At 36.9% G+C, this 16617-nt stretch overlaps 1 protein-coding gene across 1 annotated transcript; it reads left to right on the top strand.

Annotated features, from left to right (window-relative positions):
- On the top strand, window positions 1-2102 carry LOC146163881 (pachytene checkpoint protein 2 homolog). Its single transcript, XM_083382211.1, has 2 exons — window positions 1-778; window positions 1099-2102. The coding sequence occupies exons 1-2, from the start codon at window positions 86-88 to the stop codon at window positions 1681-1683; spliced, it is 1278 nt and encodes a 425-aa protein (XP_083238337.1). The 5' UTR covers window positions 1-85; the 3' UTR covers window positions 1684-2102.
- Window positions 2103-16617: the final 14515 nt, after the last annotated feature.

Below are 16617 nucleotides of genomic sequence, written 5' to 3'. Positions count from 1 at the left end.
ACACGATCTAACTTTGATTTAGTTTAACATAAAAAGAAAGACCCATCTTAACATATGGTTATTTTGGTAAACAATATTTAAAATCATGGATATGGATGAACATGGGACTAAAAATGGATATGAAAAAGATAGTAATGTAACTTATCATGTTGAAATTTGTCAGAAGAACAAGAGTGCCTTACGATACATTGACATCAAGCAAATTGTTAAAAATTTTCTGTTAAAACATCGGCAGTTTGTTCCCGAGAGCTTGCAGAATGATGCAGTATTGCGAAATCACATAGAAAAGTTGGCTATCTATTCATCAAAAGAAAATCTCGCTGTATTCGAGCAAATGCCTGTAGAAGATGACAATTGCATGTTCTATTATGTTTACCGATTGTACGATGACTGTGAGGATGAAATGTTAGATGAAGATGATGGTGAACTTCCTGCTGCCACCAACTGGCTGCTTCCTTCAAATAAATTAGCCGATCTGTGGGACTCCCTTATTTACGATACAAACATTAAACAGAATCTAGTAAATTATGCCACTACAGGATTGTTATTTGCAGACAAGGCTGTTAACCCTGACATGATATCTTGGAATAGGGTTGTACTTCTTCACGGCCCCCCTGGCACTGGAAAAACGTCGCTCTGTCATGCAATTGCACATAAACTTTCAATTAGGCTATCAAATCGTTTTTCCTCGGCGTCATTGCTTGAAGTAAACAGCCACAGCCTATTTTCAAAGTGGTTTTCAGAGAGTGGAAAGTTAATTATGAAAATGTTCAAGAAGGTAAGTTTTGTTTTGTTTTAAGTAAAAAAATTATTATCTAATCACTTGGAATTTTACTTAGCACGGAGCAAAATGCTAAAGCTTTAAAAACTTGCTTGTGGTCACTGTATGCATACATATGCCCAATTTTCTTCAAGTTTTGTGCGAGAAAAAAATCATTTGTTAGAAAAAAAATCTAGATAGCCATATATTCTTTTAAAAAAAAATTCCACTTTGTCAAAGTCATATGCAATTGTCTTTTGTTTGTATGTATGAGTATGATAGTCAAAATGCCAAGATTTGTTTGCTCCAAACTGAAGTGAGAAGCTTGTTTCGCGCAGGTGGAGGAGCTAGTTGAAGACGAAAACCACCTGGTGTTTCTCCTCATAGACGAGGTCGAGAGCCTGACTGCGGCACGCGCCTCTGTCTCAAGCGGCGTCGAGCCTTCAGACGCTATCCGAGTCGTCAATGCACTACTGACGCAAGTCGACCAACTCAAGCGCTACAAAAACGTGCTTGTCCTTACCACGTCCAACGTAACCGGCAAGATCGACGTGGCGTTCGTGGACCGCGCCGATATCCGCTTCTACGTTGGCCTTCCATCACCCAACGCCATCTACCACATCTACAAGTCGTGCATTGACGAGCTGGGCCGTGTGGGACTGATCCAGCCCAAGGCCGAGATTCTCGGAGACCCGGCCGACCTGAGCCAGATGCCGGAATGTCAGAGCAGCAATTCTCTGCTGTCGATTGCTACCGACAGCGTGGGCCTGAGCGGACGAACCCTTAGAAAGCTGCCCTTCCTCGCCTTCTCCAACCACCTGTCGGCCAGGCTGAGTGTCACTTTTGAGCAATTCGCCGGGGCCCTTTCGCTAACCGTGGACGGGCAGTTTAAGGACCGGGAAAAGCTGTCCAAACCGTCGTAGTTTTTATCTCCAGTGAATATAGTTTTGAATTTTAATACAAAAAAATGGCGTTTGAGTGAGAGCAAAAACTGCTAAAAAGCGCAATCAAAAAGTACGTTTACAGATGGCATAATGTTTCTAGCTCTTGTTTGCTTAAAATGCAGAACAACTCAAGACCACGAGTCGCACATCACCTTTTTTATGACTGGTTACTGCGTGATGTGTTTCTACTTTGAATTACAATGTGCTATTTTTCCGTAAAACTTTTTACTTTAAGAAAGAAAATATGAGATGCAAATTATAGAACTATCATTAATGGCATGCATTGTGTTCTTGCAACCTGTTAATGAACTATGTGTTTTAGTTAGCTGTTTTTGTTATTTATTCAAATTTTTAAATTAGTTTTTATTTCTTTTTACGAAATATACTATTGTGCTTGATATTGGTTCTACATTACAAAACCTGTGTGATGGCTGTTGGGGCCATTTATGTATGTTATGGTTGTTATTTATGCTAGTGGTTCCGAACTGGTTGACGCGAATTTTATTTCAAGCCTATTTTTTTGGTAAATTTAAGGCTTCTGATATATTTATTTGTGTGCGATTAATGTACAATTATTAAAAAATATATTTCCCAGGTTTAACTAAAATTTTAAGAACTAGGCGGTTTAGGAATCTATTTTATAGTGTGCGGTATGCCAAATAGCGTGAAATCACTAACTTAAACCAACAGCTAATATCAAGGGAATACCTTGTTATTTCAAATCACAATAATAACACTTCGATGGCCTGTAAGCACACAATAAACAGTGAACACAATACTTTTTATTGAAAAATACATTTCGGTACAGATTTGTTACTCGTAAGACGTCCGCAAATTCGTTGTGTTTTTTGCCCAACACGTGTAACGATGCAGCTGAAACAAAACAAAGGGATAAGGTAATTCAATTTCTATTTGTATGTTGTCTTTCTGGTATTCAGTGGTTAATTCCAATTGTCGCAGTAAGCACTTTGGAGTTTTAAGTGATTCATGCGCTTTTTAGGGGACATAAAGAGGTATTGTGTCCATAGCTTTAAATATCACTTATCTCAGGGCGGCCTAAATTGTCCGCACCGGCGGCTACAATGTTATCCATACTTCGCAGGTAACTCAAAATAGGTTATGCGATCGCTAATTACGCCATAACATTACCTCATAAACCAGTATTTTTAAAAAGAACTGCTCCCAATGCGAGGGTCATTTAGGCAACTAAAGTAAATCCTAATCCCACAAATCGTAAAAAAATATTTGAGTAAAATAAATAAACTTTAACTCTGCAAATACACTTAAAGAATTGGTCTATAAACAGACCCCACAACTGAAAGGCTGCAAAGTAAATTCAATTTTGCTAATAGCCTGTGTCCTCACGCTGCTAGCCTGTCAACAGAAAAAATGTAAGAAAAATATTGTTACGAAGCGTGAGAGGTTTCATAATTTATCCAGGTAAAGTTAGCGTAACATGCCTTAAAATAGACAACAACTTTGGGCTGAAAGTATTTCCTCAATATGGGCTAAAACATACCAGGAAAAAAGATAAAATATTGCTCGTTGTTGTGTTTATATATAAGCTGAAGTTGAGAAAAAAATAGTTTGAAGTTGTCCATGTTGTTCCCCATTCAGAGGGCAACTGACTCCAAGAACTTGGGAGAAATAATCGTTAAATTTGTTGTAAATTATTTAATTTAAAAACTAGGCTACTGTTAACTTAAAATTATTTTTTTAGAATCCATACTTAGGCCTATAAATATTTTCTGCCGCTTTTTGTTACGCGAGTCTTTTTTGTATGAGTCTACGTTGAGCCTGTTTTAAACACTTTTATATTAATGTAACTTCGCAAAAGTTAATTTAATTTTAATTGGCTAATGACCAAATGTGTGGTCTTATTAGTTGCTTTCCGTGTATATATTTATTAAAAGAAATATAACTCGGGCATGCTGCGCCACCCCCCAAAACTCATTCAAGCTTTGCATGAATCCTCTTTAGCGTTGTAGTGCGCTTTGAGGAAACTTTTTAGCCTAAAGGCGCCGTGCCAGGCGATAGTTAGCAGAAGAAAGAGTTAATTTAACAAACTCAAACATACGAAAAACAAATTATTATATTCAAAGAGAGCGGTTGATCACTGTAATCGCTAAAAAAGTAATCGCGTTTATCAATTTTTTATTAAAAAATCTTCCAGGAGTGATCTTCCAGGCGCATTTGTTGTTGCCAAAAATATAAGTTGATTGAAGCAAATTGGGAACCTTATAGTGGGGTTTGCTCCAGAGCCCAACTCACAAAATTACTGACAACCCTAACTTAGCTCGTTGGGGTCTTAACGGAAATCCCATATCTTTAAAAAAAAATTGTAAATCCCAAATAAAAAGTTAAACAAATATCTTCATATCTGGGTTAAATGATTTTTTTGAGCATGGTTGAACGAATTTCGTGTATTTTATTGATAATTAAAAAGAGACGAAAGCTTAACACCATTTTTGTTTTTGTAAACATTCGTTCAGGTAATGTTTAGACTTATCGACCTATTGTCATTGTATAATCATAGCTTTTTGCAAGCTACTATTTGGAAGTGTATTTATGCCGTTTTTTCGAACCTCCCAAACAATAGTTAGGTATAAGAATGTTTTCACCACACCAAGTGTTCGTTCATTATTATTAGAGTTAGCCAACAGCTAAATACCAAAGTGAATGGTGCAAAGTGTATAACGATATAGGTAAAGTTATGAATGGTTTCTTACCAGTAGCTCTTACCAACATCCATCAGTTGTCGACTCCATTTCTTACATCTGACCTAAATATTTAATAAACCAAAGTTGGTTGTAAGGTTTGTTGCTAAAAAAACAACACCTTAAAGAAACTACGAATTTAAATAGTTTTTTTTTAAGAACTTAAGAAAGCAAATTGTTTTAAGTATTATTGTCAAAATGGCAGTTGATCAAGTGTTCCAAGTATCAACCACTTTGCTTTATGTTCTTTCAATGGTTAAAAAATTGACGTGATTAAATTGCAATAAGCGTTATTTTAATTTATGTTTGTCACAAAGTTTATCGGTTTTGAAGTATTTTTATTTGTATCTTATGGAAGAAGGCTAATTCTAACTGCCCGTCTCATTCCCCTTTTTGGACGTTTTAGTTAAATAATATTCCGTTGAAAGAGCAAGAGGCCTCAAATTCCTATATTGTAAATCGCAAACATTTTATATCTAAAACTTACCCCAACTGCAGAGTTGGTTGTTAAAAGTAGTACACTGGCATAGATAAGAATAGTCAGTGGTAGGCGTCTCATGTTGGCCATTGATATTGTAACCTTGCACTTGTAAACCTACAATGATATACATCTTCATCACACCTGCCACTTTTATATAACCACCGTTAAAAATGTATTTTAGGAAATTTAACTGCTGAAAAACGACTATATTGAGAGCCGGGGTCGGATGGTGTACGGCAACAACGATCCACACACAACATTACGAACTAAAGGGTGTGTCTAAGCCTTTTTTCCCGGCGATCCAAATACTAAGCTTAAATATAACAAAGAAGTATTGGCGACCAAATTTTTACACTCAACTTTTCATAAGTGAACAAAACATAACACATAAGCGTAACTTAATTCGAACTTGTTTATTACGAGCCGTGCCTTCGCATTTTTCCTACAGCTAGATTTTGTTCATTAATGTATAAGAATACTAAAATTTTGAATAAACCAAAATTTTACGTCACGTTTAACAGTAAGAAGAATAGAAAAAAATTAAGTTCCTGACCTTTGGGCCACTTTAATTCAAAATCATTTGAAACATTGAAGCGTAACATTTTCTTAATTAAAGTCTTTGAGGTCTCGATGATTAGAGACATGGCACCTTTAATTCGATATAAGCGCACCTAACATGCCGCACTGTGGATAGTAGGCTACAGTTACCTGACGAACATTTTTGCCACTATACTTAGCAAAATATTCAAATTAACAAAAGTAAACTTATTCATTAAGTTTTACGAAAGCGGAACGAGATGTATTCGTCAAACATTGTCGAAATTTCACGGTCATTTTGTAATTGGAATAGCTTTATTAGGCTACATACCTCGAAAATATTCAAAGCCGTTTTATTTGAGTAGTTTTGCGTAAAGCGAGTTCACAATTAGTTGTAAGATAATTCTTCAAAATACTCGCTGTCGAATAATTTTTCGAAATATTTGCTATCCAAAGGCTAAGGTTTTCAGTCTATTTTACAAATATACACCTTTATTTATTAATTCCCGTGCGCTAATAGTCGTTTCGCGTGCGTTTAGTGTGACTTCTGGGTTTTTTTATCGTGTTGAGAAATGTACATGTTTGTTGGGATTCTTAGTATGGAGCGAATTTCGCCAACTGTACTTTCACGGTGTTTGCTTGGGTGTGGCTCCTGTATGAATCATTTGGAAAGGAAGTCTTCCTGCTTAAGTGTACTTACCGTTTGTAGGTGTTTTGTAAACTTCTGAAAATGTTGATTTATGGTATACATCAGCAAGCGGAAAATGAACTGTTTCACCCATTTTTATTGAGCCATTTTGCTGTTGAAAGTGTCGGATATGCACTAAAGGAAATCCCGGATCCGCTTAGGTAAATAGCAATACAGTTGATCCATAACAAAAGCATATCAAGGAATAAGAATTATCTGAGATCTTTTTTTAAAGATCGTGTGAGTAACCTTTTTACACCAGTGTTTAAAATAGACTAATAAATGTTTTGCCCTAAAAAGGCCATGTCGTATGTTTTAAAAGTTCTACAAGGTGAGGGAGCACCCGGATTAGGCCACGCGAAATAAATTGTGCGTGAATTACTTCCTCCATTCTAATGGAGGTCTACCACACACCACGAGACGCTAAAATGAAATACATTTTAAAACTAGACGGGGGTGCGGTTGTTGTATATTTTGTCAGGGGGTATATTTTCAGGGCTTAGTGTTTATTTTCAATTTTTACTTTATTTTATTTTTTTTATTTTATTTTATATTATATATTTTGTTTTTTATTTTCCTTAACTTGTTTCTGCAAGCAAAAACAGATATGGGCCGAAAACTTCCCCACTTAACTTATGCCTTTGATGCGAAAGGGGTTCAAATATGGCGTAGAATTTGGGAAATGATCGAAACATATATTTGATAAATAGAATTTACGTAGTAAATGCGTATGGTCATTGGTCATTTTATTAAATTTTGACCAGCTTACGTGTTTGAAAAGCAAATATTATTATTCTCTTAAAGACTAAAAATGGTTTAACGCCTATGGTTTGCTATATTTTTGCAAACTTTTACTCGGTAATTTTTTACCGGCTTGGGCCGAGCAATCACTGTTAAAACAGGCTTTAAATCTGTCGTTTCAAACATTATGAAAAACACTATTATGTTCTCAATACGCAAACTATTAAATCGAAAGTTTTGCTAGATGTTGGTAGTATGCTGGTTGGAGCAAGATGCACGACAGGTGCTAACAGAGAGGCGTAGACTGCCTTAAGATTTCGCATTTAAACTTGCGGTGGTAAATACACCCTATTGACACTTAATTATTAGGCGAAGATTGTCGCGAAGTAATTGGTCGCCCGAAAAAAAACTAACGCCGCATTGAAAGCAAGCATTTTAAATGATTCGCCGATATTCTGCTTTGAACATCTCTACTCGCAATGCTTCCCTCCGTTAATTGTACGGTGGGTGAAACTTTATTCACGGCCTTACCTCTTTGTGTATTACCGCGACAATACGATGAAATACGATTTGGAGAATATTGGATAAATCGTATTTGAAGAATATTTGCTATTTGCACCTGTATAGTATGTTACTCCAATCCAACATATCAACACACAATTTTAAGTTGTGTAGGCCAGGTGTTGATATGTTGGATTAGAGTTGCCACCAGATTTCGCATTTAAATTTGCGGCGGTAAAATAAGTTGTTTCTTCACAGCATTAAGTAATTTTACTAAAGAGAAGCCTCGTTTTAAAATGCAAGTCGCACGAGCCCAGTTTAGGACGTGCCACTTCGCACAATGAAAGTCTCACTCGCGGGACAATAAAGCCCAGCAGGCGGTAAGTCGCTTCGTCACTTCACAAGCTGGACAAAGCAAGCGAATATCAACGAATTCTGTATGAAAGTTTTTCTGCTGCTAGATGGCAGTCGTTAGCTACAAAGTGCTAAAACTCAATATTTCAGGTTTTTACCCCCCAAGCAAAGGCCCCTGGGGGTGCAGCCTCATAAACTTTTACAAAGCACCTACATACTACTCTACGCCATGTCTGAAAATTTGAAGGTTCTACGATGTCTACTTTTTCTATAAAGCTTCGGACAAAAAGCGGTCTGAAACATACCATAGGAAACCAAAAAAGAACTAGACGGGGGTGCGGTTGTTGTATATTTTGTCAGGGGATATATTTTCAGGGCTTAGTGTTTATTTTCAATTTTTACTTTATTTTAATTTTTTTTTTTTTAATTTTTTTTTTAATATTTTGTATTGTGTACTTTATATTATATATTTTGTTTTTCATTTTCCTTAACTTGTTTCTGCAAGCAAAAACAGATATGGGCCGAAAACTTCCCCACTTAAAATATGCCTTTGATGCGAAAGGGGTTCAAATATGGCGTAGAATTTGGGGAATGATCGAAACATATATTTGATAAATAGAATTTACTTAGATAATGCATATGGCTATTTTATTAAATTTTGACCAGCTTACGTGTTTGAAAATCAAATATTATCATTCTCTTAAAGACTAAAAATGGTTTAACGCCTATGGTTTGCTATACTTTTGCAAACTTTCACTAGGTAATTTTTTACCATAGCTTGGTCCGAGCAATCACTGTTAAAACAGGCTTTAAATCTGTCGTTTCAAACAATATGAAAAACACTATTACGTGCCTAATACGCAAACTATTAAATCGAAAGTTTTGCTAGATAAGTTTAGGCCTGATGTTGGTATGCTGGTTGGAGCAAGATGCACAACAGGTGCTAACAGAGAGGCGTAGACTGCCTTAAGATTTCGCATTTAAACTTGCGGCGGTAAATACACCCTATTGACACTTAATTATTAGGCGAAGCTTATCGCGAAGTAATTGGTCGCCCCAAAAAATGCTGACGCCGCATTTAAAGCAAGCATTATAAATGTGTCGCCGATATTCTGCCTTGAACATCCCTACTCGAAATGCTTCCCTCCGTTAATTGTACGGTGGGTGAAACTTTATTCACGGCCTTACCTCTTTGTGTATTACCGCGACAATACGATGAAATACGATTTGGAGAATATTGGAAACATCGTATTTGGAGAATATTTGCTATTTGCACCTGTTCTGTATGTTACTCCAATCCAACATATCTACACACAATTATAAGTTGTGTATAATAATATAATAACTTATGGCTTTGAAGCGAAGGGGGTTCAAATATGGCGTAGATTTTGGCAAATGATCGAAACATACATTTGATCAATAAAAATTTACGTAGATAATGCTTACGGCCATGTTATTACATTTTGGTCAGCTAGCATGTTTAAAAAGTCAATATTTTCATTCTCTCTAAATGATTTAACGTCTATGGTTTGCTATACTTTTTCCAACTTTTACTGTGTAAATTTTTACCATGCCTTGGTCTGAGCAATCACTGTTGAAACAGAGTTTAAATCTGTAGTTTTGAGCAATATGCAAACACGTTTATGTGCCTAATAAGCCACGTTTTATATTGAAAGTTTTGCCAATTTAAATCCAATAAACGCAAGATTTATTTATTTATGACGCCATGTTATGACGTAGCTTTGTAACGTCGTCGTTAAGAATGCGTTAAACTTAAGCTTTTTGTTGTTGCGGCCCTTGTATAATTATATTTGCTTAGACCTGGTGTTGATATGTTTGAATGGTGCAACAATTACAACATGTGCTAACAGAGATGTGTACACTGCCTGTAGGATTCGCATTTAAATTTGCGGTGGTAAAATATTTTGTGTTGTAAGAGCAATAGGTTTTTTTACTTAGAGAGGCCTCTTTATGAAAGGCAAGTCGCATGTGCATAGTTTTACTAGGCAAGCCACTTCCAACACAAATGTTGCACGCGCGGGACAATAGGGCGCAGCAGGGATGCCAGCAGCCGCCTCGTCGCGACGCGAGCTGGACAAAGCAAGCGAATATGAACGAATTCTGTATGAAAGTTTTTCTGCTGCTAGATGGCTGTCGTTAGCTACAATGTGCTAAAACGCAATATTTCAGGTTTTTACCCCCCAAGCAAAGGCCCCTGGGAGTGCAGCCTCATAAACTTTTACAAAGCACCTACATACCACTCTACGCCATGTCTGAAAATTTGAAGGTTCTACGATGTCTACTTTTTCTATAAAGCTTCGGACAAAACTCGGTCTGAAACATACCATAGGAAACCATAGGAAACCATAGGAAACCATAGGAAACCATAGGAAACCATAGGAAACCATAGGAAACCATAGGAAACATAGGAAACCAAAAAAGAATAACGGCAAAAACAAGATATGTCCCGAAAATAAATTTTCGGCCCATATAATAACGGCAAAAACCAGATATGTCCCGAAAATAAATTTTCGGCCCATATAATAACGGCAAAAACAAGATATGTCCCGAAAATAAATTTTCGGCCCATATAATAACAGACTGCCCATTGTTTCGACAAGATTTAACCGGATTCTATTCGTTTGTTTAGTTTGCTAGGATTATTCTCCCATTTCGAATTCCTATGTTTTGCATTCGCCCATTTTAAAATAATGTCGTAGGTGCTACTTAGATTTCATGAATCAAACTACGAGAGGCAAAGCAGAAATTTGGGTAGCATTTAATCTAATTGGCTATTATACTCGCGGGCAGTTTTGCCATCAAGGATTGCTTTCTTGAATGACTTTGCTGCGGTTACAAAGGAGTGTCGTGACTTCAGTGGCGTTGCCTGCGCACAGCCTGAGATTTTGCTGTGCAGTAGATGGTCAGGCCACAAGAGTGCCTTGCGCGATTGAGCAAAGGTTGCTCCCTTTCGCCTTATGTCAGTTGGCACAATCCCTGCTAGCACTGGGAGGTTGTTTACTGGGGTCGCTGTTAGACAGCCAGTGATGGTCCGCAAGCAGTTATTTATTGGCACGTCCAGTAGTTTGGTGTGTGCACTCCTGGACCATGCGGCCGCACAGCATTCTGCTGGCGCGTATACAAGCGCGAGTGCAGTAGATTGCAAAACATTGCTGCTGGAACCCCATGTTGTGCCAGCGAGTCTTCTAATTAGAGCTGATCATAAGCTAAACCTCACTGTATAAACGTATTTTTTTTTTTTGCAAAGGGCTTTGAAGATCGCGAACTCTTACAAGGTTATCCATGTGGACATTAATAAGATCAGGCGAATGCTACTGATAGTTCTCGAGAGATGCATCAAACAGTTTTAATAATAAACAACGAGATAGCAAAGCACCCACAGTATAATGTAAGGAAACCCTATTACATCATATAGTGATGTGACTACCAGACATAAGCAGAGCTTCACCTTATTTACTTTATGAACTACGATGTTTCATCCTTCGCCCTATATAGTGCCAGCAAAATTTGTATCTGATTGATGCAAGGCACAACTAAAATGTAAAGGATCGCAAAGAACATTTGCAGCGATCTAATGTCGTTTACACATTAACTTGTTGATGTGTGTCTCCTATGATATGGACAACCCGAAGAAATCTATTAACGAGTATTAAAGAACATATGATTGATTGAAAATCGTAAGTGTGTAAACATTTCCTGCAGCTTTCCACCCAACAAAAGGTGGATTTTTGTCAACCTGATGTGCTCGGAGGGACGTTCAGATTGCGGATACTGGAGTTGCTATCTATCTACGACTGTTGCCTCTAATTCTAATAAAATAAACGTTGGCACCGATCGACATAGATTATTCTATTCACCAGAAGGTGTTCACAAATGCGCTTTTGTAAGTGAGGTTGTTAAGTCGTATTAACCGATGATGATACACAAGTGGGTTTCGAAACGTCTATATTAAGGTCATGTCAATTTGCCCAACCTATTTTGGCTTAAACAAGCTACATTAGAGATCCGTGCATAGTGTACCTAGTTTACCTACCAAGGGTTAGAGTTGAACAAACGCACCAACGCAAGCGTAAAAATAAAAAAGGTACAACAAACGAATTTACTTTGTTTGTAATAGCACACCCCAGTTCAAATGTTATATATATGTTTGATAGAATTCTCTAATACAAACTCTAATACAGGGGTCGGCAACCCCCGGCACGCAAGATGATATTGCATGGCACGCCGATTGATTTTAGCACGTTATATCACCTTAAGAAAGTGCAACCACTACATCACTACCGCATCTTTGACATTAGGCCTACTATTACATCACTAACACTAGCACTAACTAAATGGTTGCACCATTTTAGTGTCTTAACTGTGTTGTATTTGATATTATTTTTTGTCAGCATCAAACTTGTTGTTTACCACTAACCGTTCGTATTACGTCACAAAGCCCCAAATTTGGCGTAACGTTTACTACGTGAATGCAGGGCATTCTACATCAGTGGTTCTCAACCGCCGATCCACGTCAACTTTTCTGTCGGTCCGCCAAATATATTACAAATTTATATCTCAAATTGCAAAAAGCAAGATGTTGAAGGCGGCTTGTCCATCAAATTTAGAACTTAGCCAGTTCCATAATTTGCAGCATGGTGACGTAACATAGAGTTAACTGTCTACTTTGGACCTCATCATACGTCACAATGCTGCAAGTGTTAACTATTTAAAAGTAGGCTACAACTCGTTTAAATCCTAAACTTTAAGACCAGTTGTACGTAAAAAACTTCAATAGAACCATGTATAACACGTATGATATAACAAGACAGCAGAAATTTCTCATTACATAGAAGTTTTCGTTATTTGCTTTTAAGTTGCATAATTGTGTCATAATAACATTTTGGGTTGATTTTAATTTTTAAGGGTCCACCGGTTCGCAAAAATTGTTTTAAAATTTTACCGGTCCGTAAGCTGAAAAGGTTGAGAACCACTGTTCTACATTAAAAGTAAGCACGTGCGTTTTTGTGCGATTGAGAAACCAACAAAAAGCGAAACTGATAGTTAACACTTCTAAGTCGGCTTAAAAGCATCCAAGTATATTTCAAAAAATATATTTGAATTAGAAGTCAGGTCACAGCAGGGCTGTTGAGTCGGACTCGGGAGTCGAGTAAGACCAGTAAAACTACCTGAGTCCGACGCGTGCGGCATGCGCAGTACCAAATTTCGAAACTGATAGGGCAGCAAACTATAAATTGTTAAGGTGGAATAGCATATGCTCGTGGCATATTTTCCATGAACCTAGAGTGTATTGCGGAATATCCACCTTAATTTAGTTACGTAAATTGGTGAAATACAGAGGCTGGGTCGGACTCGGGACGTGATGAAATCTGATATTTGGTCGGAGTCGGACTCTGGTTGGTTTTAACCAACTCCGCAGCGCTGATTGCCAGTGCGAAACCAAACATAGAAAACTATTTGGCACGCGAGTTGATAATATTTTGACATTATTCATAAACTGGCACACTCCGTACGAAAGGTTGCCGACCCCTGCTCTAATACTTACCGTAATGCACTTTGTATAGTATTTTGTGCAATTGCATTTTGCCCGTTTTTACCAGTGCTCCGAAAATCCTCATAAACATATTTTAGGTTGGTTGGTAGAAAGACGGTCAAAAAATTCAGTCGGGTCCCATAAGAAGGCCTAGCCGTTTGGAAAAGCATATAATTTCCCTAGATACAGAAAAATATAACGACCAAGCGTCGACTTAGACTGCGAATATGTTTTACGTTCTGAAAAAAAAACGTTGGTATGTACTGGTTGTATATGAAAATCAAACTTTGTTTCAACTAAAAAGCACCCAAATCGAACTAAAAAATATCTTATTAAGTTATGTGGGAGAATTGAGTTGTACAGTGGGGCGATCCTTATGATTTTTTTCGCAGAGAATCTACGGAATGATATAAACATAACTGTGTGAATGCTTAAACTAAACATTAATAAATTGTAAGTTGACGCCGTAGTTGGATTTGCATAGTGCCAGGGACTTGTGAGCCTATGAACAGATTACTAGAACCAATGTTACAGTAAAATTACTCTTAATACCGTCAACAATGGTTTTCACGTTGGCAGTATTAAAATGAAAAATTTTAAGTATGTGGTAATTTCCCTGCACAGGTCTAAATAAAAAAAATCTAAGACACAGTCAGTCAAGTTTTCCATATTGCATACTGATTTTAAGCATATGACGATTCAATACGTTTTAACACGTACATAGCTATCACCTTTATTATAGTTATAGGCCAGTAAATCAAAAAGGGGCACTTAAACTGGAAGGAAAAAATACACTAGGGGCGACAATGAGCTGGTATTGGATCGATTTCGGAGGACGTACATTTTCCCAGTAGTTTTAACTTATCTTAATCAAAGGGTTTCGTTTACTCCATTTGTAGCAAAGGAATGTACAGAGGTACAAATATATCTGCAATACATTGGACGTTTAGCTACATGCTAAACAGATTTAAATTTAAAGGTTACGTGACTTACGTCATCTCATTGGTCGTTTTAAAGCTAATGTAAAGATTATTTGCAATAAATAGCTAAATAGTTCATTATAGTTAAACCTGATTACAATATATTCAATATTACAACAGATCGACACCGCTGCTTGATACTATATCGTGTAGTTCCAGATTATTGCGTGAACACGTTGGAAAGCCCATTAGATTCGACCCATATAAATATACCACAAGTAACTTATAAAATACAATATTCTGACGAAATTTGTTTTTGCACCGCAATTTTAACAAAAAAGTACCAAATATAAAATTCTATCAATAGCACGTTTATTCAAACTGTTTTAAATTGCTAACTGACAATATATTTTTATTCGCTTGGTGACGCTGCACACGCGTTTTTGAAAAATATTAGCACGGCTGGAAGCAGTATCCTAACACTGGAGAGTTTCATACTACTATAAGTCATTTTTAGTCGAACTTTACTAAAACATTGTGACATTAGCTTCGTATAAAGGTAACAAAACATACAACTGACAAAGGTATATTTATGCATTTAAAAAAAAAATATTTTGATGAATCTAACAGTTCTTTTATCAAAAGTATTCCTGCGTCCTTTACTGTTCACCCATGTTATTGTTTAACCTACTTGATTTGTAATATTTACTTACTTTGTTTATAATGAATGATAAAGTTCAAATTCCGTGCACACGGAAATTTTTTGACAGCTGACAAATGTTGGACGTTTTTCATTATACTTCGACAAATAATAGCGTCGAACAAGATGTTTATCTAATTTTGGAGAAATAAGCAAAACAATGCATATGCTGGCTAACAAATAAAGCAAGAGTTTTTAGAACATAACAAAAAGTTTAACTGTTTTAAAAAACGCTAGACAATACTAGTGGGATTCAAAAATAATGTTTAATTGCTGTTTTATATAATTGTTATTATTGGTTTTAATGTAGTTTTATTATAGCGTGTATAGGACATTATTTATGCCGTTAGGAATAGTTTTTCTACTTTAACGTAACGATAGACATTACCCATATCAAACGATTTTTTCAACCTACTGTCAAATATAGTTAGGTATTGTAGATTTTTACCTTTTTTCTGTTGCACAAATGTATGGTTTGCCTAAACAAAACAAAGCGACCATGTGTCTACAAGCGCGAGTGGATATCATGCGGCTAAATTGCTCCTCACATAGAGGAGAACAAATCAAGCATAAAAATAGTTTATTAAACATCTAAGGGAGACTTAGGGTTGGCTAAAGTCTGGCGTTGTGTCAACAAAATGTTTTGACCACAGACGAGTGCCGATGGTCAGTCGAACGTAACCTAAGACGAAGCGGTCCGCTTTGAAATTTCAAAATCGGACTATTGGATGACCCAGGAAGACCCATTAAGGGCGCCCATGTGCACTTGGGGCTTCGGTAGTGCCGCTGTCAGACGAGTCTCGTGTGTCCAGTTTTAATTGGTATGACCCTAGGTGGACCGTGGTTTGAACCCGTGGGAATATAGGCAGTCTCCACAAATGCAAACTTGCCTGGGGCACGAAAATAAGTCACGCAACAGTTTCATCACGAAGCATCCGATGGGTTTATGTCGGTAGAGTTTCAACAGTTGCCATTCCTGTAAAGGTGGTAAAGGTATTTTGAATTTAGAGTCAAATAGAGCGTCAAAGACTGTGATTTAAACATATGCACTTCAAATACCCAAGTATGGAATTCGATAAAAAATGTTTATAAAAATTTGCTACAAAGGTAAAATCGTTTATCGTATTTGTCCAATCAAACAGCTTTTCGCCAATGGGCCAAATACCTAAGCAGTTTTAATTGTTGCCATAATGCGGCTTAACGAATTGAATCTGTTTGATCCACTTCTACTTAGCCGCGCCCCGGCGCAACGCTTGAACGAGCAGCTACGCCGGGCATAGCAGCGGAATGGTCACATTGTACAGTTGGCAGCTAAAATTGGGTAAAAACGATTCTTAAAAAATTACATTAATTAGTGTTTTCTAAGAAAAAATGCCGTTTTTGTTGGCAAGAAAATTGACAAGAACGACTTTTACTGTTGAACGGACGAGCAGACGGCTGATCACACGCTCCATTGGGTTATTCACTCAAAATGGCGTCGTTAGCTGGTTTAGTCTTAAACGCTGATTGACGTTAGTTAAATTTCAGGACAGAGCAATTTGAATTTTTTGCCTGAACCCGAGTCTCAGAAATTCCAAACCTGCCTAACTGTTCGAATATTTTGTGAAACATTACGCAAGGACTTTATTCTTGGTATGTTTTAGAGAAACAAGAAGATTTTCGAAGGTATAGGTTTTCATTTCTTCTAATATAACAACGACAACTAAATATCGTATCGAAA

Source organism: Ascidiella aspersa, chromosome 2, assembly GCF_963924565.1.
Source record: "Ascidiella aspersa chromosome 2, kaAscAspe10.2, whole genome shotgun sequence".
In the NCBI taxonomy this organism is placed as follows: domain Eukaryota; kingdom Metazoa; phylum Chordata; class Ascidiacea; order Phlebobranchia; family Ascidiidae; genus Ascidiella; species Ascidiella aspersa.
This window is presented reverse-complemented; position numbering and strand designations above follow the sequence as displayed.